The sequence below is a fragment of the Artemia franciscana genome, chromosome 14 (genome assembly GCF_032884065.1).
Source record: "Artemia franciscana chromosome 14, ASM3288406v1, whole genome shotgun sequence".
Classification (NCBI taxonomy): Eukaryota; Metazoa; Arthropoda; class Branchiopoda; order Anostraca; family Artemiidae; genus Artemia; species Artemia franciscana.
The window spans coordinates 36,506,857-36,533,965 of NC_088876.1; the positions used below are offsets into that span (position 1 = coordinate 36,506,857).

General features: G+C 33.3%; 1 protein-coding gene across 1 annotated transcript in view; it reads right to left on the minus strand.

Moving 5' to 3' along the window:
- Nucleotides 1-27,109, minus strand: part of LOC136035791 (programmed cell death 6-interacting protein-like) — an 83,938-nt gene that overhangs the window by 9,535 nt on the left and 47,294 nt on the right. Inside the window, exons 10-15 of the mRNA XM_065717763.1 lie at nucleotides 21,970-22,207; nucleotides 19,087-19,210; nucleotides 15,878-16,055; nucleotides 10,186-10,313; nucleotides 5,604-5,982; nucleotides 1,787-1,960 (exon numbers count right to left, since the gene is read on the minus strand). Of these exons, the coding sequence (XP_065573835.1) occupies nucleotides 1,787-1,960; nucleotides 5,604-5,982; nucleotides 10,186-10,313; nucleotides 15,878-16,055; nucleotides 19,087-19,210; nucleotides 21,970-22,207 (1,221 nt within the window). The remainder of the gene's footprint in view (nucleotides 1-1,786; nucleotides 1,961-5,603; nucleotides 5,983-10,185; nucleotides 10,314-15,877; nucleotides 16,056-19,086; nucleotides 19,211-21,969; nucleotides 22,208-27,109) is intronic.

Genomic DNA, 27,109 nt, shown 5'->3' on the forward strand with positions numbered 1-27,109 from the left:
ACCAATATGTAATACAATATATAATTATTTATAACATAAAAAATATAACATAAATAAATAAATGATGATAGAAACAAACAATCAGACTGACTAACAATTTCAACCAAAAATCATACACTTTCGGTCCCAAAAATTCCTTCGACAATCGAACTATCGCATACCAAACCAATGTTTTGGGAACAAGTTGGACTATCTACAATCCTTCGAAATATGTCAAACCTTCTACAGTCGACCTATCGTAGACTGGACCTTTGTTTTGGTAACAAGTCGAACTATCTACAATCCTTCGAACTATATAAAACCTTCTACAATCGACCTATCGTAGACCGCACCTTTATTTTGGTAACAAGTCGAAGTACCTACAATCCTTCGAAATATTCCAAACCTTCTACAATTGACCTATCGTAGACAGAACTGACAGAACAAGCCAAAGAGCCTGTCGACATAAAAAAAAACAAACCACACTGTATAGTCTTTTTTGCGAGCACAGAGGAAAAACTCCTTTCCCTTAAACATAAAATTATTATATTTCTACTTGCCATCTCCCATTTTCTGAAAAACATTTTTCTATGAGTTCCAGCACGATGCTAAAGAACTAAAACAAAACAGAGTAAAATTAGAAAATAAAAAATATTTTAAAATAAAATATGAAGACGAAAATTACCAATTATTATCAAAATGAATTTACCAATTTGTTATCATAATCAATTTGTAGGTAAGAGATAATAAAGAACTAAAACAAAACAGAGTAAAATTAGAAAATAAAATAAAAAATATTTTAAAATAAAATATGAAGACGAAAATCAAGCAAATATTTCGACAGGGACCGAGAAAAGACCAGTGTCTTGTCTCCTCTTGCGCAATTCACTTCGAAAGGTTAGATTTTTTTTTTTTTTTTTTTTTTTTTTTTTTTTTTTTTTTTTTTTTTTTATTTTTTTTAGCACTGAGGATGACCTGGCGGAGGTCCCTGTCGAAATATTTGCTTGATGTTCGTCTTCACATTTTGCTAATGGCTGACAAAATACTCGTTTTCTCACCTATTTGAATTTTTTCTTCATTCATTATATCCTTTCCTTTCTTCGTTTCATGCGTCATTTATAGCCAGTGTGGTCTTAGAACGTATTTACAGATCCACTATAATTTACCTACCGACTCCCCCCAATGTCCAAATATATAGTCCAAACTGTATATTTCCGGTTCTTGATTTCGTCATCGATTCAATTTACAGGTACGAAAGTTTACACTAACGAGTGACACTAACGGTCTAATATGAACACGACAATTCTTAAAAGATTTATACAAAGTTTATTCAATTGCATCATGATGAATCAATGTGGATTATGTAACTTGAACATATAACTCAGTAGTGGAAATATCTCCAAATTTAAAGAGTCTTAACTATTGTGAACAGAGATCACACATAGACTATATATTCTGAAACATTCCCCCTTCAAGCCAAACTTATAGTGAAGTAAGTCTTATATCAGTTTTTTATTATCAAAATGAATTTACCAATTTGTTATCATAATCAATTTGTAGGTAAGAGATAATAAAGAAGAATATAGAAGAGGTACTTGTCACGAGAGGGAGAGAGAGAGGGAGAGAAAGAGAGAGAGGGAAAGAGGGAGGAGAGAGAGAGAGAGAGAGAGAGAGAGAGGAGAGAGGAGAGAGAGAGAGAGAGAGAGAGAGAGAGAGAGAGAGAGAGAGAGAGAGAGAGAGAGAGAGAGAGAGAGAGAGAGAGAGAGAGAGAGAGAGAGAGAGAAGTTGAATGCTGAACAAAACATGCCTGAGTTAATTCCGTGTAGAACTTTGCACCTTCTGCTAAATTTTTCGAAAGTTCGTTGAACATATCATAGGCAGACGCCAAGGCTTTCATCATAGCTTCACGTGCGTTTTCGCCTCCTCCACGAGATGCCATCCATTCCCCAGCAACTTTCTCGACTTCAGCCATAACAATTTCCTGTAAAAATGAAAAGAGAGAAACTAGATTGTCCTAATAACACATAGGCTAAGGGGAGAATAATTATGCATCAGAGTTAATTTTGAAGAAATCAGAATGTCTCCTTAAAAATGGCATCCCTCCATAAGGATTCTAAATGGCATACCATCTAGATACAATCTCTGGTATCCCTAAAAATACCATAGACTATGGTATTCCTTCAACAAGCCCTAGTTGATAAAACACAGTCGTTATTTTATTTTTGTCAATAAAATATTTATTATTTATTTATTTTCTTTATTTTCCTAAAAAAAAACAGGAGTAGGCTACAATATAAACATAAAGAAAAGACAAATGATAACGCTTACAATCAAAAAATATCAAATATTGATCAAACACTTAAAAAGAGAAACAAAAGATACAAAAACACTTGCTAAATAGTTTAGCCTATAAATCATCAAGAGCCAGAACTGTTACTAAAAAACGGAAATAAATTGTGGCCTAAAAGGTTAATTTTCGCCTTGTCTTCAAATGTTTTATAATTTTTCTTTATATAGACTACAGGATCCTTCACTTTAAGCTTTAAAACAATCTCAGTGTTACCGAAAGAAAGGGGGAAACCAAGTAAAAATTCGCAAAATTTAAAATAAGAAGCTTTAATGGGCGAAAGATCAGAAGGTCTGAAATTACGGAAGAGGAGGGACGGGAACAATACGTGAGGCAGAGCAACCAGGACTGGTTTAAAATCTCTTTTCGAAGCAGCATAAGGTCCCAAACAAGTGACTATTGGCGACGACTGGAAAATAACACTATTGCAGCAATCGATACACATTGTTATTATGTTAGAATTTTCTTTTGCATATGTGCTATATATTTCAATCAATCAATTTATTAATACTAAAAAAAAAACTATCACAAACGTAAAGCAGTTACTAAGCCCGAGAAGCTTTGCTTGTAATGGGGCAATACGAACTATTCGAAATAAGAACTTGTCAACAACAACTTTGATCGCCCTCGGCTGTTCGGTATACAATATGTTGATTTGAAATGTTTTTTTTTATGCTGGCAATCCTATAAAACTGCGCACTAATGTGAGTTGTAGGATCAATCAGAGAAGTACTTATTTACCTTTTAAGACACTTTTCTCGGGAAAAAGTTTTACAAGCAAGATCAGTATAAAACATAAATCGTCGAGGGTTGCTAAACGCTGTACTTTTTTGGTCACTTTTGCATTGTTTTACATACGACAATCATTGTAATGCGACATTCAAAAAGACTACTTTTCTATCTTTTTTTTTACAGCAGTTTTTATCTCCAAACGCACTGAAAGGTGAAAACACTTTTTTTTTTTTTTTAGCATTTTCTTCTTTCACTATTTTACCTACGGTGATCGTTAGGAGGAAACAAAAAAGGATTTACCTTTCTACCATGACAGATTTACGACATACTCACTTGAGAAAAATTAAGTCTTTAATGTTTTTTAAGCACTTTCGTTTCAAATGCACTTTTTCCCTGCTGCCAAGCAAATTTATTTTTTTTTATGAGGCGTGGGCAATCCGTTTAGTGAGCTGTTGGATCGATCATTATCGGACAGGGCCGTATCCAGGATTCTTTCGGCAGGGGAAAGTGTACAAGAACAAACTTTAAAACACGTATAAAAAAACACGTATTTACATTCATTTTTGTTACGTTTTTATGAGTCGGACACAAATTTTCAGGGGGGAGAGTTCAAACTCCCTACCGCCTCCCTGGCTACGGCCTGCTGTCCTTAAAATTGTATCCTCATTTTCAAAATTTCTTAATTTTAACTACCTAATAAATTTTTATTATTTTTTCAATATTGCTTAATTATCCCACGATTTTATGGCCATCTTTATTTTTGGGGGGGACTTGAGCCATCAGGCACCATTTGAAGTCAGAGATGGCTATTCGTATCTTAATCCATTTTTCGTACACAACCACTTTTTTATGACCCTACCGTGAAAAAAAAAAGCAATTTCGAAAACATATTTATTTTTAACAATAACTTTTAACAAAAGTAAGCAATTTTTAACAAATGATTTTTAACAAATAATTTTTAATAAGGTGAATATTTTTTTTAAAGTAAGCAATCACGATCTTTGCATCATAAAAAAAAAAATAAAGAAAATATTCCTTTAGTTGCCCAAACCGGATGCGATTTTAATCAAAATAATACATAAGATTTCATGATTTATGAGAATCAAACCCCTATACAATAAATAAAGCACTTTTTTTTATAAGAAGAACGCTGACATATAAGTTTTCTTTCAGGTGATAATATAAAAAAGCGTCTTAAAATATCAGTTGAGAGCTCATTCGAACAAAAACTGCAAGCTCTTTTGCTCTTACAGAAGAAGTTGTGCCACAGAAAAGCACCAATGAATATAATTTTGTATTCAGAGCCATTATTTTGGCTTGAATTCCGAATTTTGATTCGGAATTGTCCAAAACTTGATTTCCGAATTTTAAAGGCTATAGTGCCGCACGGTGGCACATCATTCCTAAACATGAGCTTCCACAATTTTTGGCACCAAGATGACTTAAAGGGCCTCAAGCAGAAGTCATCCCTAAACATATTTGCAACCCATACATAATGTGATGAACATATGTCGAGCATATGATGAACAAATAAGTTGTCCATCTTAATCTTTCTTAAACTATAGCCCTAGAAAGGAAGATTCTTTTGTACAGTTGTTGACTGTAGAAGTCGAATCAACTCTGCCAACATAATCTTGTCTTTTGATGACAAGATGACAATATTGTCCGTTTTGTCATCCTTTTGATGACAATAATGTCCGTTTTTTCTGTGTTGCCATTTTTTCTCGGCCAAGGTCACTATCAAATGAACGTCATATTTGAAAAATGTCAACGTTTATGTCAACAGGCAAAGCTACAAATAACAAAGAACATACAAGATTAAGGAACATTTATATGATGAACATATATGATGCACAATGTGAATTGTGACGAATAATTACTTTAAGCTTGCATAGTTTCGCGCTAACTATTAGGGGGGGGGGAGAGCTCAGGGGATCTTGTCCTAAATCTACCCAATAAAATTACTGATAAAGAACCCTAAATACACATTTTGTAAGCTTCAGTAACTGGAGGTTGGGTTGGACTTTCCCCACAAAAATCTCAAATGATACACATAGTCTTCTAATCTCAACAGTATCGTACGGTAGCACATGCATTCCTAAACAAAGTCGCAGTCTATAGAAAATAAGCAGTAAGTATTAACAATTATTATAAGCTTTATTTGATTGATTTGGCTCATTTGAGGTTTCCCTGATCCTTGTACGAGTATTGCATAGATTTGCACCAACTATAGGGGGGAGGGGGCAGTGGAACTTCTTCTAATTCTACCGTAAACATCTGATTTCATTTAATAGCGGATGTAGCCTAAATCAAACCTATTTAAGCCTTTTGTGACTTATTGCTCTAAGGTTTTGCCACAGAGCTTCCTGAGTTCTTATAAGCAAATTGACTGTCTAATATTTTCTATTTTTTATATTCTACAGAATTTTTTGAAAAGTGCGTCAATTTCAGGCACATAGTTCGGGAGCCTTTACCTAGAACGCTATTTTTTTCTGGACAAAATCACATTTGGTCCAACCCTCCAAATAAAATGTATCATAAATACCTGTTGCTGCAAATTCTCTTTCACTCTGACTTGTATTGGTCCATAGGCTTCTTGCATAACGCGATTCGAAATCTTTTCTTCATCAAATCCTCTATCTTTGTCACCCATAGCAGCTAGAAACGCCGCTTTCATATCGACTGACTTCGATGACAGCTCATTTTCAATCACTTCCCTCTCCCGCTGAATTTTCTCAACTGCTTTCATCAGTTCTTTAAGTTGTTCCACTTCTGGACCAGTTGTCTTGACATTGGCTCCGATACGTGGAATTTTGGCAGCTAGCTCGCTTTCTGGAAGGCTTAACAACTCAATGCCGTGCTTTGTGCTTTCATATTTGGTACGGACAACACCATCTGCCATCCGGGCTGTATCAATTATGTTCCTTAAAAAAAAAATAGAATCAAAAAACCAAACTTTAAAAACCAAAAACACAATCGGCCAACCAGGCCTTATCAATTACATCCCTTATATAAAAAAAACAAAAATCCAATCGGCCATCCGGGCCGTATCAATTACATTCCCATGCCAACAACTCAATGCCATGCTTTGTGCTTTCATATTTGGTACGGACAACACCATCTGCCATCCGGGCTGTATCAATTATGTTCCTTAAAAAAAATAGAATCAAAAACCCAGAAATCCCGACGGCCATCCTGGCTGTATCAAATATATTCCGTAAATAATAATAAAAAAAAAAAAATCAAAAACCGAGAATCCCATTTGCCATCCAGGCCGTATCAATTTATATTCCTTAAGAAAACAAAAACAGAATAAAAAAACAAGAACACCGTCGGCCATCTGGGCCATTTCAATCATATTCCTTAAGAAAAAAAAAAAAATAAAAAACCAAAAACACAATCGGCCAACCAGGCCTTATCAATTATATCCCTTATATAAAAAAACAAAACAAAAATCCAATCGGCCATCCGGGCCGTATCAATTACATTCCTTAAAAAATGAATCAAAAACCAAAAACACCATCGACCATTCGGTCCATATCAATTATAATCCTTAAAAAAAGGAGTAAAAGACCAAAAACACCATCGACCATTCAGGCCATATTAATTATATTCCTTAAAAAAAAGGATGTCATCAAATAATACAAAAAAAAATCAATTCAGTTAGTTATTTTTATAATATCTTTGTGAAAAAAAAAATACTATAAAATGTTAAAAATAAATTAATATCACTAACCAGTTTGAATAACATACACAATCAAGAACGTTCGTTCTGCTTCACTCTAGCGAAAACGCTCTTGATTATCACCATTTAGTCTACATTCGTTTGGCAAGAGACTAGTTTTCATTCAGCATGCTTGGTGAAAGGTTATAATCAAAACCTGTCAAATTAGTTACCTATATGCAAGGTTGTAAGAGATTGGCAATGTTAATTTGGATATTTTTTTGAGAAAAAGAGCATCTTGTTGTTGGTGGGGGATCGTTTTATACCCCTTCGCTTATTCAGAGTTGAATGGGAAGGAAAAATGATTGAGTCCATTCAATTGACGCCAAATTGGAGTCAATGGTATTCAATTAAAGGTTTGTCGGCACCGCAATCACAAATCCTCTCACCCCTATGTTTTGAAAAATACCTTATTTGGTATTATCACTGTTTCTGGTAAAAGCCTGTTTTAAAGAGAACGCTCAAATTATGAATATCGTATACACGGGAGACTATCTTGAAGAGTTTCAATTGTAAATTTATTATTGAAAAAACTCTCAGGTTACCCAGAAAAAGGTAGGGAATTTACATTTAGAACCAAGATTAGTCAGCTTGAGGGAGATAATAGGAGGAAAAACCTACTCTTTTAGAATTTTGAGCCCCCCCTCCCCCAATCATATAATTTCTTTAAGAAAAGATGTTTTTAATGTTTAATTCACTAGTGTCATTCTTAGGATTAAAAAGTACAGCTTCAAGGACGTGCTGAAAGAACTGAAAGAACGTGAACGTGCTGAAAGAACTAAAAAGAACAGCTTCAAGGACGACTGAAAGAACTGATGGTGTTAAACAAGAGCGCATCTATAATTTTTGTTCGGGGGGGGGGGGGGGTTACGAAAAAATTACGAAACGCATCAGAATTACATTATATGCATTTTTTTACTTTTTTACAGGCCGGACAAAAATTTCGGGGGAGGAGTTTCAAGCCTGATAATGAGCCCCCCCACCCCGGGTACGGCCTTGGCGTTAGGCCAAGTAATGGCGTTAGGTAGTGAAATCAATAAGCACATATTCTCCTTACTCCTACTTGAAATCGTAGTCTTAAGAGGGCCAATTTGGCTGTAAGACCTGACTTGACGAGCAAGAGCAATTCGTGATAGGTCGGAACAGGATAGTAGGAAAATATACAAAATTTAATGCAAATTTGCGAATCCTGTACGAGCTATCTATTAGGTTATTGCACAAAATAACAAAAAGTAGCTAGTCAAGAATTTATTCTTTATAATGATTTCTTTTTTTTTGTATTTTTATAAAACGGAGATTAGCATACACTGGTAGCAAATCATTGATGGTAAATATTTACATACTCACACAATTTAGCTTGGAAGAGAATTAGTACGTCATTTGATATATTTTTTATGTTCTTTCCACTTTTCACTTTAGTCCCTTAAAACAAAATCCCGAAAAATTGTAAAATATATAATAGTAGGTTTAATAGAAAATAGTGAGATAACATAGAAGTAAGTCCATTGATGTACAAAATAAGATTTTCTAGGATCAAGCTTATGTTCGCAACAAATAAAAAATAGCAGAAATAATAGACAAAAATTACAGAAGGTAAAAACTATAGCAAACAGAACTCAAACTAATTTTTGACATTCCAATCATGGAGCCGTAATGCCTAAAAACTATTCTCCTAAAAATGAAAATGAAAGCATAGGACGCTTATGATGCTTTGTAACTATTCAAAGGTCACTTTGAGCACATGGGATGGTGACAATGGTGAAAACAAACCAAAAGACGAAGACCATTGGAGCTATATTTATATTTCGAAAACTGTTGAGAAAGGAATAGAATTATCATTTTTGTGATGCCCAGTCCATGTGGCGGTGGTGGCGAATATTCCTACAAAGAGCTGACAAATCTTACAAGATGACAGCACAAAATACTGCCCTTACACTAACTACAGAATCACACAAGAAGATTCAAGAAATGGTTGGAAAAGTTTACCAAAACAATTTGGAGACTTATGGGATAGTAGTTATAATGTAACTCTTACCCAGAAAAAGACACCCACTAATATTCGAAGGCCCAATATTCGAATGTAGCTCATCGAGTGTAGCCTGAATTGGCCGCATTCCACCTACTTACATGTTGAACTTGCTACATTCGATTTTAGATTTGCAAGACTTTGTTTTAAATATTTTCAAAGTATGCTACATTGCTATCTCTATATGAGCTACGTTTTTTAATTTATACGATGTACATACTTAAATTTTACATTCTATAACTACTGCATTCAAATTTAAATTTGCTAGATTCGAATAAAAATTAAATTTCTCAAAAATTTAGGATTTCGGGGTTAACCGGGTTTGATCAAGGCTTAGATAGAATGTTATTTTACTAGATAACTATAGATAATTTTGGCTGAGTGGATGATGGAAGTAAAAAGATTATTATTCCTGGATACTTCTTAATTGAAGAAACTCTTTACAGGGATGGTCCAACATCCCAAGCGAGAATTTCCCTTGAAAGTAGCACTGATATTTTTACTTAGCCGTTTACGTATTTACGTTTACGTATTTTACAGATTTATACATCGCATGTTTATACATTATAAGTTATATATAGTGTGAAGAGCTGTCTGAGTTGCGGAAGGAATGTTTTAGACGAGTGTTGGGGAGTGATTGCTGGTTAAAGGAGCGAATGGCTGAGAGGAACGGTTATGCTATTAAACAGTTGTGTAAGTTTCTTCGTTTAGGGAATAAGCATAGGGAATCATGTTTGAGGAGTTGGCTTGTTAAGAGTTTATTTACTGGTGTTTCTGAATTCATAAAGTGTTTGCAAGTTTGTTTGCTTGTTTAAGTTGTTTGTAATTAGGTGTTTGTTTAAAGTTGTATGTGCTTTGCTATGGCCTGCAGGCTTTTTTGCAAATAAATCTTATCTTATCTTATTTTATCACACAGGATTAAATATATCGAAATGTTGGGAAACGCTGTCTTAAATGAAAAAAAAAAGCAAAAAAAGAGCCCAAAAGCATTTGGCACCAAAAACCTAAACCTTGAGAGCTTTCCTCTGAAAGTGTAGCTGTGTTGAGGAATCAAACAGTTTGTTAATGTTTGAATTTTTGCAGAGGAAAAGCGTTGCCAAATTAAACTAACTAGTTTTGTTCGTTTAATTTTACGGTTCAACTTAGCAACACTGGGACAACCCTAAATATATAATAATATTAAAACAACCATTTGAAAGGTCTTAGTAAATCATAGCTTTTAGGTATGAATAGACCTAATATGGGTCCAAGGGGCAAAAAATATTTTTATTTTGATGTCTTTGGTATTTTAAGAATTTGATTGTTTTGCTTCTTGAGATTATTTATTTAACATAAAAACAGGTTCTCTAATAGATTAATTAAATAACAAAAGCTTACTTGTATTTGGCCAAATCATTTCGAAATCGTTCAGTAAGGACACTGGAGGGCACACGAATCCATTTGTTGCCAAACTGAGCTCGCAATTCGTCATCAGAGGCTTTTTCTTCATCAAGGAGTCTCTGCGCCTGAAAGAAGAAAATTGAAGAAAAGCAGAAACCACTCGAAGCAAAGGCGAAAGAAGCAAAAACCAAAGCAAAAACGAAAAAAGCAAAACCAGAGAAGAAAAACCAAAGCAAAAACGAAAAAAGCAAAACTAAAGCAAAAACAAAAGAAGCAAAAACCAGAGTAAAAACGAGAGAAGTAAAAGAATCTAAGAAAGAATGAAGAGTAAAATCTGCCAAACAGAAAACGATTATCACTTAAACATACGATTACGATTTTCGATTATGATTACGGCTGTAGACTAAAACTATGATTACATAGGTTTTTAATTATGATTACGATTACGACTGTGTTTTTAATTCCGATTACGATTACGTGTATGGTTTTTGATTAGGATTAGGGTTTTGATTACGATTTTTTATATAACGATCTTGATTACGCTTACAGTTTTTGATTACGATTATGATACGATTTTTTATTTTGATTACGATTATAGTTTCAGACTACGACAATGATTACTACTACGATTTTGATTCTGATTAAAACTATGGTTTTTGAGTACGATTATGATCACGATTTTTTTATAACAATTACGATTATAACTACAATTACAGTTTTTGATTACGATTACGGATTTTCATTATAATTACGATTATGGTTTTGATTACGACTACGGTTTTCAGTTAAGATTACCGTTTTTATTACAATTACGGTTTTTGATTACATTACGGTTTTTGATGACGATTATGGTTTGAACTGATTTACGATTATTTCTCCAAAAACTCTGGAAGCAGCCTAATCCATGTGCGATTCTAAGAAATGAGCCGGCTTTACTTATGAATTGAAAAAAAAAGGTACAGAAATGAACTGAAAAAAAAAACTCTGGAAGCAGCCTAATCCATGTGCGATTCTAAGAAATGAGCCGGCTTTACTTATGAACTGAAAAAAAAAGGTACAGAAATGAACTGAAAAAAAAAACTCTGGAAGCAGCCTAATCCATGTGCGATTCTAAGAAATGAGCCGGCTTTACTTATGAACTGAAAAAAAAAGGTACAGAAATGAACTGAAAAAAAAAACTCTGGAAGCAGCCTAATCCATGTGCGATTCTAAGAAATGAGCCGGCTTTACTTATGAACTGAAAAAAAAAGGTACAGAAATGAACTGAAAAAAAAAACTCTGGAAGCAGCCTAATCCATGTGCGATTCTAAGAAATGAGCCGGCTTTACTTATGAACTGAAAAAAAAAGGTACAGAAATGAACTGAAAAAAAAAACTCTGGAAGCAGCCTAATCCATGTGCGATTCTAAGAAATGAGCCGGCTTTACTTATGAACTGAAAAAAAAAGGTACAGAAATGAACTGAAAAAAAAAACTCTGGAAGCAGCCTAATCCATGTGCGATTCTAAGAAATGAGCCGGCTTTACTTATGAACTGAAAAAAAAAGGTACAGAAATGAACTGAAAAAAAAAACTCTGGAAGCAGCCTAATCCATGTGCGATTCTAAGAAATGAGCCGGCTTTACTTATGAACTGAAAAAAAAAGGTACAGAAATGAACTGAAAAAAAAAACTCTGGAAGCAGCCTAATCCATGTGCGATTCTAAGAAATGAGCCGGCTTTACTTATGAACTGAAAAAAAAAGGTACAGAAATGAACTGAAAAAAAAAACTCTGGAAGCAGCCTAATCCATGTGCGATTCTAAGAAATGAGCCGGCTTTACTTATGAACTGAAAAAAAAAGGTACAGAAATGAACTGAAAAAAAAAACTCTGGAAGCAGCCTAATCCATGTGCGATTCTAAGAAATGAGCCGGCTTTACTTATGAACTGAAAAAAAAAGGTACAGAAATGAACTGAAAAAAAAAACTCTGGAAGCAGCCTAATCCATGTGCGATTCTAAGAAATGAGCCGGCTTTACTTATGAACTGAAAAAAAAAGGTACAGAAATGAACTGAAAAAAAAAACTCTGGAAGCAGCCTAATCCATGTGCGATTCTAAGAAATGAGCCGGCTTTACTTATGAACTGAAAAAAAAAGGTACAGAAATGAACTGAAAAAAAAAACTCTGGAAGCAGCCTAATCCATGTGCGATTCTAAGAAATGAGCCGGCTTTACTTATGAACTGAAAAAAAAAGGTACAGAAATGAACTGAAAAAAAAAAACTCTGGAAGCAGCCTAATCCATGTGCGATTCTAAGAAATGAGCCGGCTTTACTTATGAACTGAAAAAAAAAAGGTACAGAAATGAACTGAAAAAAAAAACTCTGGAAGCAGCCTAATCCATGTGCGATTCTAAGAAATGAGCCGGCTTTACTTATGAACTGAAAAAAAAAGGTACAGAAATGAACTGAAAAAAAAAACTCTGGAAGCAGCCTAATCCATGTGCGATTCTAAGAAATGAGCCGGCTTTACTTATGAACTGAAAAAAAAAGGTACAGAAATGAACTGAAAAAAAAAACTCTGGAAGCAGCCTAATCCATGTGCGATTCTAAGAAATGAGCCGGCTTTACTTATGAACTGAAAAAAAAAGGTACAGAAATGAACTGAAAAAAAAAACTCTGGAAGCAGCCTAATCCATGTGCGATTCTAAGAAATGAGCCGGCTTTACTTATGAACTGAAAAAAAAAGGTACAGAAATGAACTGAAAAAAAAAACTCTGGAAGCAGCCTAATCCATGTGCGATTCTAAGAAATGAGCCGGCTTTACTTATGAACTGAAAAAAAAAGGTACAGAAATGAACTGAAAAAAAAAACTCTGGAAGCAGCCTAATCCATGTGCGATTCTAAGAAATGAGCCGGCTTTACTTATGAACTGAAAAAAAAAGGTACAGAAATGAACTGAAAAAAAAAACTCTGGAAGCAGCCAAATCCATGCGCGATTCTAAGAATGAGCCGGTTTTACTTATGAATTGAAAAAAAAGGTACACTGTAACAAATAGTTGTAACAAATTTTTCTATACACACTTATCAGGTATTTTTGTTTAGTGTCAAGAAAATTGAGTTTGTCACAATGTCAACAAAATTTCGCAATCATTAAATTGTCTATTTATGTTTATGTTATTATACATAATTATACTATAGTAAGCTAAAAACTCAACATTACCTTTATGTGTTGTAAACATAGTTAAGCACAAAACTCATAAGAGTTTTCAGCATAATCTCACATTTCAATTTTAAAAAAATCGTGCAACAATTATTCGAAAGTATGTTATGTTACGTCAACAACATTAATTATGTTAAATTTTATATAATAGTTTTTAACGTTTTAGGCACAATTAAAAAGCACAAAAAGTGTAAAATTCAAAAAATTGATTTTTAAGTATAATCTTATATTTAGATTTTAAGAACTTACGCGCCGTCATTAACCTTGTAAAATACCCTAACTGCGGTTACACTAAACTTATCAGTCTAATTAAACCAAAATTTTGGGACATACTGTGTTTTAGCCATGGACAGGCTATCTAAAGATCTTAAAAAATTTATTTCTGTTTTGTTATCTAAAAAAAGAAATCCCTCATAGACTTCTATTTCATATCAATATTCTATTTTTGCAAGGGACGGTAAGTAAATGAGAAAGAGGGAAATCTAAAACCATTTTAAATCTCTAAGGGAGTCGAAGAGGGATAAAAGGTGAATGGAGCGAGAAGTTAGACGGGGAGGAAATAAGAAAGTTAATGAATGTCGTCCACATACATCTATCAAGAGTGTTCATTCTCCAGATCTGTATTGGTCATCTACATTGATATAGGCCTAGATCCACATCCTGTTCAACAGTGGCCATCTAAATTGATGTATAGGCCTATATACATCCACATCCAGATTTACATTGGTCATCTACACTGACTTAGATTTAGATTCAAATCTACATTGACGTAGATCTAGATCTACATTGTTCATCTATGTTGATGTAGATCTGCATTAATCTAAATATAGATTTAGACCTACATTTATGCAGACGTAGCTCCAGATCTACAATGGTCGTCTACATTGATATCGATAGATTCAAATCTATTTTGGTCATCTACATTGCACGATCCTCCCAATCTACATTGCTCTAACAAATAAACGTTCAAATGGGGATAAGTTCATTTACTTACACAATGAAATAGGTCATCTACATTGATGTTAATGTAGATCAACATTGGTCATATACATTGACATAGCTATAGACTCAGATCTACATTGGTCATCTACAGTGCTCTAACAAATAAACGATCAAATGGGGATAAATCCAATCATTTATATAGCGAAAACAGGTACAAAGGTCTAGATATTTCGATCGCTGTACACGTGATCGAAATATCTAGACTTTTGTACCTGTTTTCACTGTCTGAATAAATGGACCCATCCCTATTTGAATGTTTATTTTTTCGTCATAGAAATGCAATATCGTCTGGGAAAAGGATACCTAATTTCAGGTATCCCATCCAAAAGACATTGGTCTATCGATCCATCCTTTAACAACAACTAAGCGAACGGTTTTTGGTGATTTCCTCAGGAGTATGATTTTTACAAACTTTATTTACTTATTAACTTTTTACTTTACTTACCGATTAACTTTATTATTATTATTAAGGATTTCATAATTTTATCTACTACTTTACTTTCGGGAGGCTATCGCTCGTTCCTGACGACTATTTTCCCGGTTTTAATCCTTTTGATTTTGCAGTTATCTACCCACAAGAGAAAATAAAGAGTCAAATGTTCTGTGTATGAAAGGGGATTCAGGACGACTCGGGTATCCCTTTAGAGTCATGTCAACAGGTATAAATCCTCATCAATACATTCTCATTTACTCGAATTATTTATCTATCAACTGAACTATCTTAAGTAATCTTATTTTCTCCTCGACAGGAAAGCTCCATTGTACGACTAGAGTTTTCCTGGGTTAGACAAGTTGTTTATTCATTTAGGGATTATTATTTATCCCTATATTATTATTTATATTATTATCTATTATATTATTAAATTATTAAATATTATTATTATTAACTTATTATATTATTAAATATTATTTAATAATAAATATTATTTATTTATATTATATATTATCCTTGTATTATTATTTATTAGGGATTATTTAGGTTATTAATGTTGATAAAATTTATAGGCTTGAAGCTGCAGATGGAAACACTGTTTTAGTGTTCAAATTATTTTTTTTTAGAATGCTAATAACTTTATGGAGCTTAAAGCAAAATACCATTAAAGTGGGTGTCCCCCAAGGATCTATTTCAGTGCTGGTACTTTTAATCATTTTTTTTTATTGTCTTACGTTAAATTCATATTGAGTTAAATAAAGAGCTTAAGATAAAGCCATAAAAAGAAGATATTATCAATCAATTATATAAAATCAATATCTGCATGTTTATTCCATTAAAACATAAATATTTAACATTTCATAATAGGTACGTTGACGAAGAAATAAGAATTCAATCAGAATTAAATAATAAATAAAAAGAATTATTTTCAAACAAGAGTGGAATGAAGCTTAGACAAACGTAAATATGCAGAGAATGCAGGAAAAAGAAAAATTAATTACTTCTACTTAAAAACAACGGCTAAAACAAGAATTCGGGAAATAGGCCATTAACAGTACCTCTTTAAGAATTTCGTCATTCCGAGTTAACATTTCTGGCAATTCTTTTAGCTGCCTCTCAATCAAATCCCTGCCACCAGCGTTTCTGACAATGGTATTTCTCTCTTTTAATGATTTGGGTAGCGAGTCTCCATGTAAGTCCTCCAAAGCAATGGGGAGGTTAAAAGATGTTAGGACACTAGAAGACGAAAAAAATTAAATTTCAACAACGCGTTGAGGTCGTCAGTTCGGGAGTATACCCCCTCTTCAGAATTTTAGATTATTTAGGTTTAATATTGCAATTTAAAAATCTGAAATTAGTTTTAAAATGCCCTTTAAAACTAAGAAATAAGAAAAAAGTGGATTAAAAAATGGAACTTAACTTATGAAAACTTAAGCAGCAAAGGTCAGTGAAAATGAAAAAGACTGGTCAAAAAAAGAAAGAAAAAACAATAGAAAAGATTGGATAACCTGCAAAGATTAAACCAACATTTAATTGGACAAAAAAAAAAAAAAAAAAAAAAAAAAATTACCAATATCCTTTATCCTTTGTACTTTAGTGAACTAGTTTTTTTGGTTTGGTTTTCCTTTCTTCTTACGAGTTTTGTCACAGTTTACCAGTTGAAGTAGGTTTTTTTTTGGTTTGCATTGAGGACGACTTGGCGGAGGTCCTTGTCGGAATATTTGCTTGATTTTCGTCTTCATATTTTGCTACTGGCTGACAAAATCCTCGTATTTTCTCCTATTTGATTTTTTTTCATTTATTATTTCCTTTCTTGGTTTCATACGTTCACACAGGAAAATGTTGATGCTGTGAGCAATATTCATCAAGCTGCATCAATGAGTAATTTTAGTCCCTATCATGTTCACATAGGATATTCTCTTCTATGATTGTTGTTGCTGTTTCGAATAAATCAAAGCTAAAACTTACACACCTGCTACGGTTCCGTATAAATAATTGGTGCCAAAAATGCCTAGCTGCCGAATAAACGCTGAATTTTTCAACTCAATAAATTGCATGACAGACCAACTTGAAAGTATTTCAGTCGGCAATTAAATTGCTTTGACAAGGGAATACTGCTCATGTGTGAACACCTGTGTGAATCACAAGTGACGCTTCCGATCATTGAATAGCGGGTTCAGATTATTTATGATTATCCTTTAATCCCACAAAACCTCTCGGGTGAACCGACCTCAAAGCGTGGCAAAGGTGGCCACTATCAAACAGATTATCATTAAAAATAAAACAGAGGTAAAGAATTCTCTTGCGAAGGAAAGATGAGGTTACCAAGAATTTATCTCAATGATTTAAAACTGAATTATCCAGAAAGCTCAGGAGATTAAAATTTAGGCAAATATAATCTAGGATGAAAGGGAAAACCCAGGACAACCAAGAGAAAATAGTCACATACATGCAGCAACGTACAGCTAATGAATTATTTCTAGTTGTATTAAAATGACAGACGCTACAAAAATACTATTAACTCTAAAAAGAAATCTTTCTGGAATTTAGCTCAAAATAATATATATTTTCACCTGCAACTTAGTTTTTCACCAATCTTGAAGGCCAAACGTGACATCATAGAAGCAAAAGTTAAGGATAGAATAAGTAAACTATAAAATAGTTATTATTCTAAAATAAATTTTTATTATACAAAATATAGAATATTTAATTTTTATTAGATGTAGGAGAACAAATAAAATTGTTTACAAGTTAAAAAGTACTGCTGCGCATTGATAATAGGCAATTTCTAAATTATCTAGCCCTCCTAATTGTTTATGCGCATGATATGAGATCCTAACTCCTAGTAGCAAGCATTTTTACGAAGCTAGTCCTTGATTTATATAATCAGAGTATAACTGAATTCAAACAGCCAATTATAGTTGACTTTTTAATAACTTTTCGTTTCTGCTGAAGTTGCCATAGCTAGGATAGAAAAAAAAGCATTGAATTTCCGATCATAGTAGCCTTTACTAAAGATATATAGTAGACATCTATAGTGAAATAAATCTGCTTTTATTACCATTTTTGCAATTATCAGATGGGATATTGAGAAGTTATTAGACTGAAAGATTGATGTATACAATTAAAACTTCTGAAGATTATACCCTTAAAGCCTAAGAAGCCTGTAGTTACTTCATAACCATTCCCAGTGGATTTCAACTTTAAGTAAATTTTGTAGTTAATGTACAGCTACAACTGTTTACAATCTGGAATGTAATCTACATAATTATGACAATATGTCTATAATTATAGACCTATTAATCTATAATAGATTACAGAGGAATTATTTACGGGACCGTTTCCTTGACCTTCCATGCCGCGGGCAAATTTTGTCTACGTTGTTTGACATAGGAGCAAAACCGGTTCTTCAGGATGATAATTTCGAGTTATTGATTTCATCATTATCATCATGGTGGTGCCATCTACGTAGCTTTTTACCAGCTCGCGTATCTCAATACTTTTTTTTTTATCTTGTACCTTATTAGGTAATAAATACACGTGCCTGATACTTAGTCTAGCTGGTGGCAATAAGTATCTTACTACAGCTTCAAAATATTATCTAAGACCAAGGCCGTACCCAGGGGGGGGGTTAAAAGCTCCCCTCCCTGAAATGTTTTTCCGACTCGTAAAAACGTAAAAAAAGGAGTATAAAAGACGTTTTGATGCGTTTTTTGAAGGGTTTTTTCGTAACCCCCCGAAAAAAATCCTGGATACAGCCCTGTCACATACCCATATAATTACATTTTCATCAACGGTGGTTCAGATGAACTGAATTGAACAGAGGGGGCGAGAGTTCCTCTGAATTAAACAGCATCATTCATGAACTGAATTATACAGTATTATTGCTGAGGAGGTAAAGGCTCCCCTCTAATTAGAGTTTACTAGTTTACTTCGCAAATTAAAGAACGAAAAACTTAAAAAAATCTATTTAATTTAGAAAGCTAAATTTAAGGACCTTAAAATGGAACTAATCAATATTTACATTTCCCTGGAAATATTTGACAAAGCCCCAAGCCTCATGGATATTTTCTAATAGTTAGTTTCTGGTGAGATTCATTACGTCACCAATATCTTTAACAATCAATTGAACGCAAATCAAATTCCTAGTAAAAAAAAACGAATAAAAATATGTATATATATATATATATATATATATATATATATATATATATATATATATATATATATATATATATATATATATATATATATAATATAATCTTACCCATTAAGCAGTTGGTTTGCTTCCCTCAGTTTACCAATCTCTCCATTGACAAGCTGTGACTTGCGGGATTCATAAGACTGCACTGCATGTTGCACAGCCAAAGGTGCTAACCCCTCAAATAAATCTAAAAAAAATGACCGATAGTAAAGATATGCACAGGGTCGTAAGTGCAACTGGGTCATAAGTACAATAGAATCAGAGTCTTAAAATTCACGAATAATCATGTCACTCAGACACCTCAAAACGAAAGCTTGTAACGTTTCACTAAAGTGAAAGCCAATTATTTCGCCAAATAGCCTTTTAAAATACACGTTTTAATGTCTTCTTAAATTCAGGTGGGCAAATTGCGTTCCGGACAAACTTTGTATAGTATTTCATAGAAATTTCTTCAGCTTTATGAACGAAAGTTTGTAGAATTTCATCAGCTCTAAATGGGTACCTAAAGAAATGCTAAAAATAATGAAAATACTAAAATTACTTTTTTTAAAAGTACTCTTTACTTTTTTACTTTTTTAAATAAAATTAAAATAAAAAAATTCATTTAATTTAATTTAAAATAAATTAATACTAAAAAGGCTAAAATTACTTTTTCTTTTTTATTAACAATGAATAGGAATGATACAGTGTCAAATCTATAGTGTCTAACAGTGTCTATAGTATGTGAAGTGTCTATACTATAAGCTCACCAGCTCTTAATGGGTACCTGAAGAAATCTAAGGAAGATAAACAGAGCGGATGTGCCAAAGCTCAGGATGGCTGGCCCCACAACCCCCAATGTACTTCCTGGCTGAAGGGCTATGAAAAGGAAGTCAACACCAATGGTAGGGACTGCAAAGACAAATGCCATATTCTTTACCCTTTTTCATCTTTAAATTTTTAACGAGATTTTGACCGAAAAGCGATTGTTTGCCTTATACTGTTATAAAAGGTTTGAGTTACATTTCTTTCGTTTTATAAAGATTGGCTAAGGAGCTACTCAACATTCACTTGACTCTAGAATTATTTTACGCCAAAAAAAACTCTTAATAAATTTAAGCTCAGACTTGCAGTCTAAATTTGTATATTTATATATTTTTTTTTATTTCGAATATCAGCAATCCTTAAGATTTATAAGTTCTTTACGAATTTCATAATTGACAAATTGAAGGTTCTTCAGAAATGGAAATTGAAAACTGAATATTTAAAAAAAAAATAATTTACTGAAAATTTGAACTGAAAGAACACTAGATTGATGCTTTTTGGTTTTCTGTAAAGTAAATGTTCATCCCGAGAGAAGACAAGGCAACCTCGTGTTACAGACCTCATGGGAGTTCGTCGATGGCACTTGGTGATGTTCAAGAATGGTTTACTATAAAAAGTAAAATATTTACTATAAAATATATTTAAAAAAATATTTAAAAATATTTAAAATATATTACAATATATTTATATATTTAAATATATATAAATATTTAATATATTTATTAGATATAATATTTATTAGATTTAATATTTAATATATTTATATTAATATTTAATATATATTTATTAATAAATATTTAAATATATTTATTATCTATAAAATATATATAAAATATTTAAAAATATATTAAATAAAAAATATTTACTATAAAATCCCATGCAGCATTGTAGTGACAACCAGAGACATCTCATTATACAGGGTAGACCAGAGTAAAAATCTCAATCACACCTAATACAACAATTTGTAATACCTCTACGTCACCTTCCAACCTTCCATCCACATTTTTGAGGACATTGTCACAGCAAAAACTTGGAAGACAACTTGGTGGCTCCGTCTTGATACCTTGGTGCCTCTGGAGGAAAAAATGGACTAGGGGTTAAGGGAATCTTATCAAAGATATAGACTCCAACAAAGGCATAATCATGTAGAGCGTCCGATGGTCAATAACATTGCGAATTACACTACTTATTACCATAAGTTAATACCTCTTAAAATAGTTTATAGACATAAGAGGAAAGTTGAGGAGCCAACCAAACAAAATTCCAAGTCAAACTATTATTCACAACAAACAACTAAGTCAAACTTAAAACAAGCAGAAACTAACATTATTAGGGCTGATGCCCCCATGCCTTCTGAAGACCAGAACATAACTTGTACTTCACTGAAAAAAAAAAACATCTTAAATGTTTTCACATTTTTTTAACTTTAATTATAGCAAAATTATTAAGCCTTTGAGGAATAAATATCGGGTAAGGTATATAGCAACGGACTATTAAGGTAGCTAAGAAAAAAACTTACCTCTATAATCAGAACTGCATCCTGAATTCAAATTTAACATTTATTTGTATAGAAAATGAACTTTACCCCCACCCCTATATATACCAGTTCAGGGTATATATTTGCACATTAGGGATGTAGGGGTAAAGTTCATTTCTGATGAAAATGAATGTTAAATTTGGATTCAGGATGGAATTCTGACTGTAGAGGTAATTTTGAACTTTACCAAAACCCCACCCCCTCTAATGTGCAAATATATACCCTGAATTGCTATATATAGTGACGGGGGTAAAATTCATTTCAAACTTGCATGTTAAACTTGGATTCAGAATGCAATTCCAACTATAGAGGTGTTTATTTCTTAGCTGCCTGAACAGTCCATTAATGAGTCCATAATTCAGCTGCCTGAACAGTCCTGAACCTTTCCCTGATATATGTATATTAAACTATCAGTCCACATTCATTTGGTGTTTTTTAAGTAATATTGTCTATGACATTTTTTTTTAACTTTTTTTTTACCTTTTTTAGACATAAGAGGAAATTTGAGGAGTCAATCAAACAAAAATCTTAATGGGCAAAAAATACTTCACTTACAAATGATAAAAATTCCTGAAAAGAAGGAAAACAACTCCAAATACACTCACCTTTGCTATTAGGATCAATTTTTCCTTGCACGGGAGTTGGTTTAGCCAACACAACTTGGGGTATGGCGGGCAATGTGTTGATATTTGGTATTCGGTCGTGGTATATGAAATCGTTATCCCTCTTGGCATCGCTCAAAGCTTTAGCAGTCTTTTCTAAAATTGTAGTGCAACGCTCAGCCATAGGTGCTGATTCAACACTGAATCTACTTTGGGCTATTTTTAACTGGTCCAACCCAAACTAAAATTTAAAACGTAAAAATGTGTATGTCTATATCATTTTTATTCAAACAATACTTGGGGTTAAAACATACCCCAACATAGGTAAACATGTTGGTAAACATACCAAAACATAGGTAAAAACATGTTGGGGGGAATTACAGCTCTCTCCCCTTCTCCCGACTCAAATATAAGCAAAGGAAAGCCTAATCAAAGCGAAATATTTGATGAAAGTGGGCAACTCCACAGCCCCCCCCCCGCTGCGGTGCCCGGAGCTGCTGACAAGGTTGCCTCCCTTTGAACGTCTCTAAGCAGATCATCAATAGGGGATAAAGGTTAAGGAATGGAGGAATCAAAGTTTTGAACAGGGGGGAATAACACGAACGGTCACCACGCTGACCTGACCTAACGCGAACAGTGTTTTTTGTAGGGTAGATTGAAAGATCAAGTTTAGAATCTTAAGCCATAACCATTTAAAAAAAAAAAAAAATGTAATTTCGGTTGGATAAAATGACCATTGAAATGTGTTCAGTAAAACATTTTGAGCATCTGTATCTTCGTAATACAAAGATACATCTTTGTATCTTTTGTAAAAGATCTTTATCTTTCTTCATCTATCTATATCTTTCTATCTTTGTAACTATCAAACTATACCTTTTCCAATCCACTTTTTCTTCTTAATTTTTGGTCGCTTTCATCTGCTTTGAACATTATTTCAAAAGAATACAGTTTATATTAATGTTGTTGATATAATACGTTAATCAATTAATATGTGGCAATGAACAGGGATGGATATAGACCTGTCAGCACCCGGGGCAAGATTGACATTTGGTGCCCCCGGTCAACAGACTCATTATAGATATCACATTATGGTTATGTTACTTCTTTAAAGAATAGATTTATTTATTATATACTTATTTAATTGTTTTACTATCATTAATAACTTTTTTTTATGTAAATCCTATATGTACAATAGAGACCAAGAAGAAATTCTACGATTCCACGTAACAATACTTTATTGATGTTACAGTACACACATAATTTGGATCATATACAACCAATTTTATTCCGTAGATTAAAACTTAACTTTACAAGATTTTCTCGAAGAAAGGTGGAGTGATTTTCCAAAAAAAAGCAAAACGCATCGAAAATTTGTTATATGCATTTTTGTTACGTTTTATGAGTCAGACAATTTTTTTTCTTTGGGGGGGGGGTTCGAACCCGGTGCCCCCTTGGATATGGCCTTAGTCGTAGTAGTATACTTAAATGAGTAAATACCACAAATTCTGGACATTTCTCCTACTTAACGATTCGTAAAGAAAACCAGCGATATATCGTGGTTGTTGCGTCCACACTTTTCTCTTGTTCATTCTTACCTAAATCACTGTCCACTAATTCACTTGAATAATTTCAGATCCCCTTTTATTCCATTCGAAAAACAACAAAATAAGGGGGCACATCGCAATTTAAAAGGCATTCTTCCTTATCCACCGTCTCTTCCAAACACGTTCTCTACAAAGAATTTATATTTTTTATTGGATATTCTTCATGTTGAACTGGCAGTTACTTTTCATTCATTATTACTCAAAGTTAAGCACAATCTGCTGACATAGTCTAGCTATTTCTTTTCTTTTTATATGTTCCCAAGTGCTGTGCCATCTTTGTCAACACGCAATACACGCAAACTATATCGGCTGTTTGAAAGTCCCGTTTCAAACAGCTCGTGGTAACGAACTGTAGTAAGGAGCGACCCGGCTCAATAGTAACCGAAACTCTAAAAAATGGAATTTTGATACCAATAGTTACATCAAAAGAAAATAAAATCAGCATTTTAATGCTGATTTTAAATATACAAGTTTCATCAAGTTTAGTCTTACCCATCAAGAGTTACGATCCTGAGAAAATTTGCCTTATTTTAGGAAAATAGGGGGAAACACCCCTTAAAAGTAATCGAAAATCTTAACGAAAATCACCCCATCGCATTCAGCGTATCAGAGAACTCTACTGTAGAAGCTTCAAGCTCCTATCTACAAAAATGTGGAATTTTGTATTTTTTGCCTGAAGAAAGATCATGGATGCGTGTTTATTTGTTTGTTTGTTTTGTTTTTTTCACAGGGTGATCGTATCGACCCAGTGGCCCTAGAATGTTACGAAAGGGCTCATTCTAATGGAAATGAAAAGTTCTAGTGCCCTTTTTAAGTGACCAAAAAAATTGGAGGGCACCTAGGCCCCCTCCAACGCTAATTATTTTCCCAAAGTCACCGGGAAAGTTTTTTTCAGCTGAAAGTAAGGAGCAGCATTAAAACTTAAAACGAACAGAAATTGTTACGTATATAAGGGGTTCACCTCCTAATACCAAGCTCTTTACGCCAAAGTATTTTTAGTAATTTCAACTATTTATTCTACTGCCTTTATGATTCAGGGGTCATTCTTAAGGAATTGGGACAAAATTTTAGCTTTAGTGTAAAAAGCGAGGTACTGACGAGGGGGTGAACCCCCTCATATACGTAATAAAAGCATACAAATACAGAAGTTCGTTGCTTAAGCTAATTCGTAAGTTACGTAAATCTTTTACTAATAAAAACGTTCGTAAAAAATTAGAAGTTCTAGTTGCCTTTTTAAGAAACCAAAAAATTGGAGGGCAACTAGGCCTCCTCCCCCGCTCCTTTTTTCTCAAAATCTTTTGATCAAAACTACGAGAAAGCCATTTAGCAAAAAAAAAAAAAAAAAAAAAAGCTAATTTCGTTTTAATTATTCATCTGCAGAGATCCAAAATCAAAACATGCATTAATTCAAAAACGTCCAGAAATTAAATAGAAAAAAACAAGTTTCTTTAACTGAAAGTAAGGAGCAACATTAAAACTTAAAACGAACAGAAACTAATTCGTATATGAAAGGGGCTGCTCCCTCCTCAACGCCCCACTCTTTACGCTAAATTTTTTTTCTGTTTTAAAAAGTAGAGTTGAAAGAGTCAAACTTTAGCGTAAAGAGCGGAGCGTTGAGGAGGGAGCAGCCCCTTTCATATACGAAGTAGTTTCTGTTTGTTTTAAGTTTTAATGTTGCTCCTTACTTTCAGTTAAAAAAACTTGTTTTTTTCTCTAAGCAATAGTGTGGTTGCAGCATGGAACCAATACGAGTCTACTTTTGATTTTGATTTGTCGTTAGGAATTTCAGAAAATAAGTTTTAGTCATTCCTTTTGAATAGTTATCAGTTATGCTACTTTTATATTTATTATTATTATCAATTTGATGTTTTGTTTTCGGGTCTTTTTCTCGGGTCCTCATTTTCCTCTTGCTGCCCCATTGCTGGCTGATCTTTTATTTTTTATACATCGTCGGACGGGATGCCTGCTGCGGTGGGGTGAGTAATTAATATTATGTCTATTTTTTTTTCTCTGGTTGTTGTGGTTGCTGGTTGGAAAAATTCATTTTTTTTTGTCTTTTGCGGTGTGGTGAGTAATTAATATTTTGTCTATTTTTTCTCTCTTTCTTCTTACTTTGATTAATCATCCATAAGTTTCGTTATTTATTACTTTAGTTGTTTTATCTGTGCAAAATGAGCTTGTCTCTCTGCCAGATATTGGTATATTTAGCATGTTCTGTATATATGATTGGAAAATAAATGAACCTGAACCTCATTCAGGGTTGTTCAAAGGGATAGGAACAAGGCAAGCTGCTGCGGAATCCGTGGCTAGGAGTTTTTTGTCTATGTTTGAGTCGGGAGTGGGGAGACATAAGTGATTTTGCCCCGGGCACTACCAACCCTGGGAACGGCCCTGTCCTTATTTTCCATTTATCATGATTCAATACTTTTTTTTACAACATAATTTGTTTGATTTTTTGTGAGACGAGCATTGCAATTTATCCTAAAAAAGAAGAAAAAAAACTGGAAAAGGTGATTGAATTGGAAGCGCATAGAAAATCCCAACTATAATTTTTGTGCATATTCAGAATAAATATTGTTTTATTGACTTGTTTCGTTCTGGTGAAGGTCACCACTAAATATTTATCCTTAATTGATTTATGATTATGCTAAAAAATCTTAATGAAAAAGATTATATTAACTGATTATTTTTTAGCTGATTTTCTTTGTCCCAAATCTGATGGCATATGCTTGTCTCAAAATGCTCAAAAAATTGTCTAAATAAAGAGAAGCATTTCCTGACACAAATCAGTGAGACAAATTCTGGGAATGCGTAGATGGAGAAGTTCAGTCACAGCTTTGTCTTTCTTGGTAGATGGAGAATTTTTATTATTCTGGGAATGCGTAGATGGAGAAGGTAGATGGTAGATGGAGAAGCTCAGTCACAGCTTTGTCTTTCTTGGTAGATGGAGAATTTTTATTATTCTGGGAATGCGTAGATGGAGAAGGTAGATGGTAGATGGAGAAGCTCAGTCACAGCTTTGTCTTTCTTCTCTGTCTAACGAAATTATAAGCACTAAAATCCAAGAAGCTGTGAAAAAAGCGTTAATATTAAATTATACTTCAAGTATTATAAGATATAGGCCTAGATAAGGAGCTCCACATAAGGAAACATGTTAAGAAAACAAATCTTACTTTGTAATATTCAGAATAATTATAGTTAAAACATTTTGCACAGGGAGAACCTTTATATTCACTCCTTCCATTGTTTACACTTTTTCTGTAAAATGTTTGGAAAAAAGTGTGCATTGAATAACCGTTTTTAAGTTTTTAAAGTCATGGTGAAACATCTGCCATCTACGGAATTGTTTTATAGGCGACATTGATCCTGGACGTTTCTGTTAAATGTCAAGTTTCTCGCCTTTTTTGGTATTATTGCCACTGCGTTTTGTATATAGTGGCATCTATATCTTGCATCCCACTTATTTTGGCACAAAATTTGAAAACTTAAAAAATGCTTATTGAATGCAAGAAAAAAGTTCTACCCATGCAAAACGTGTT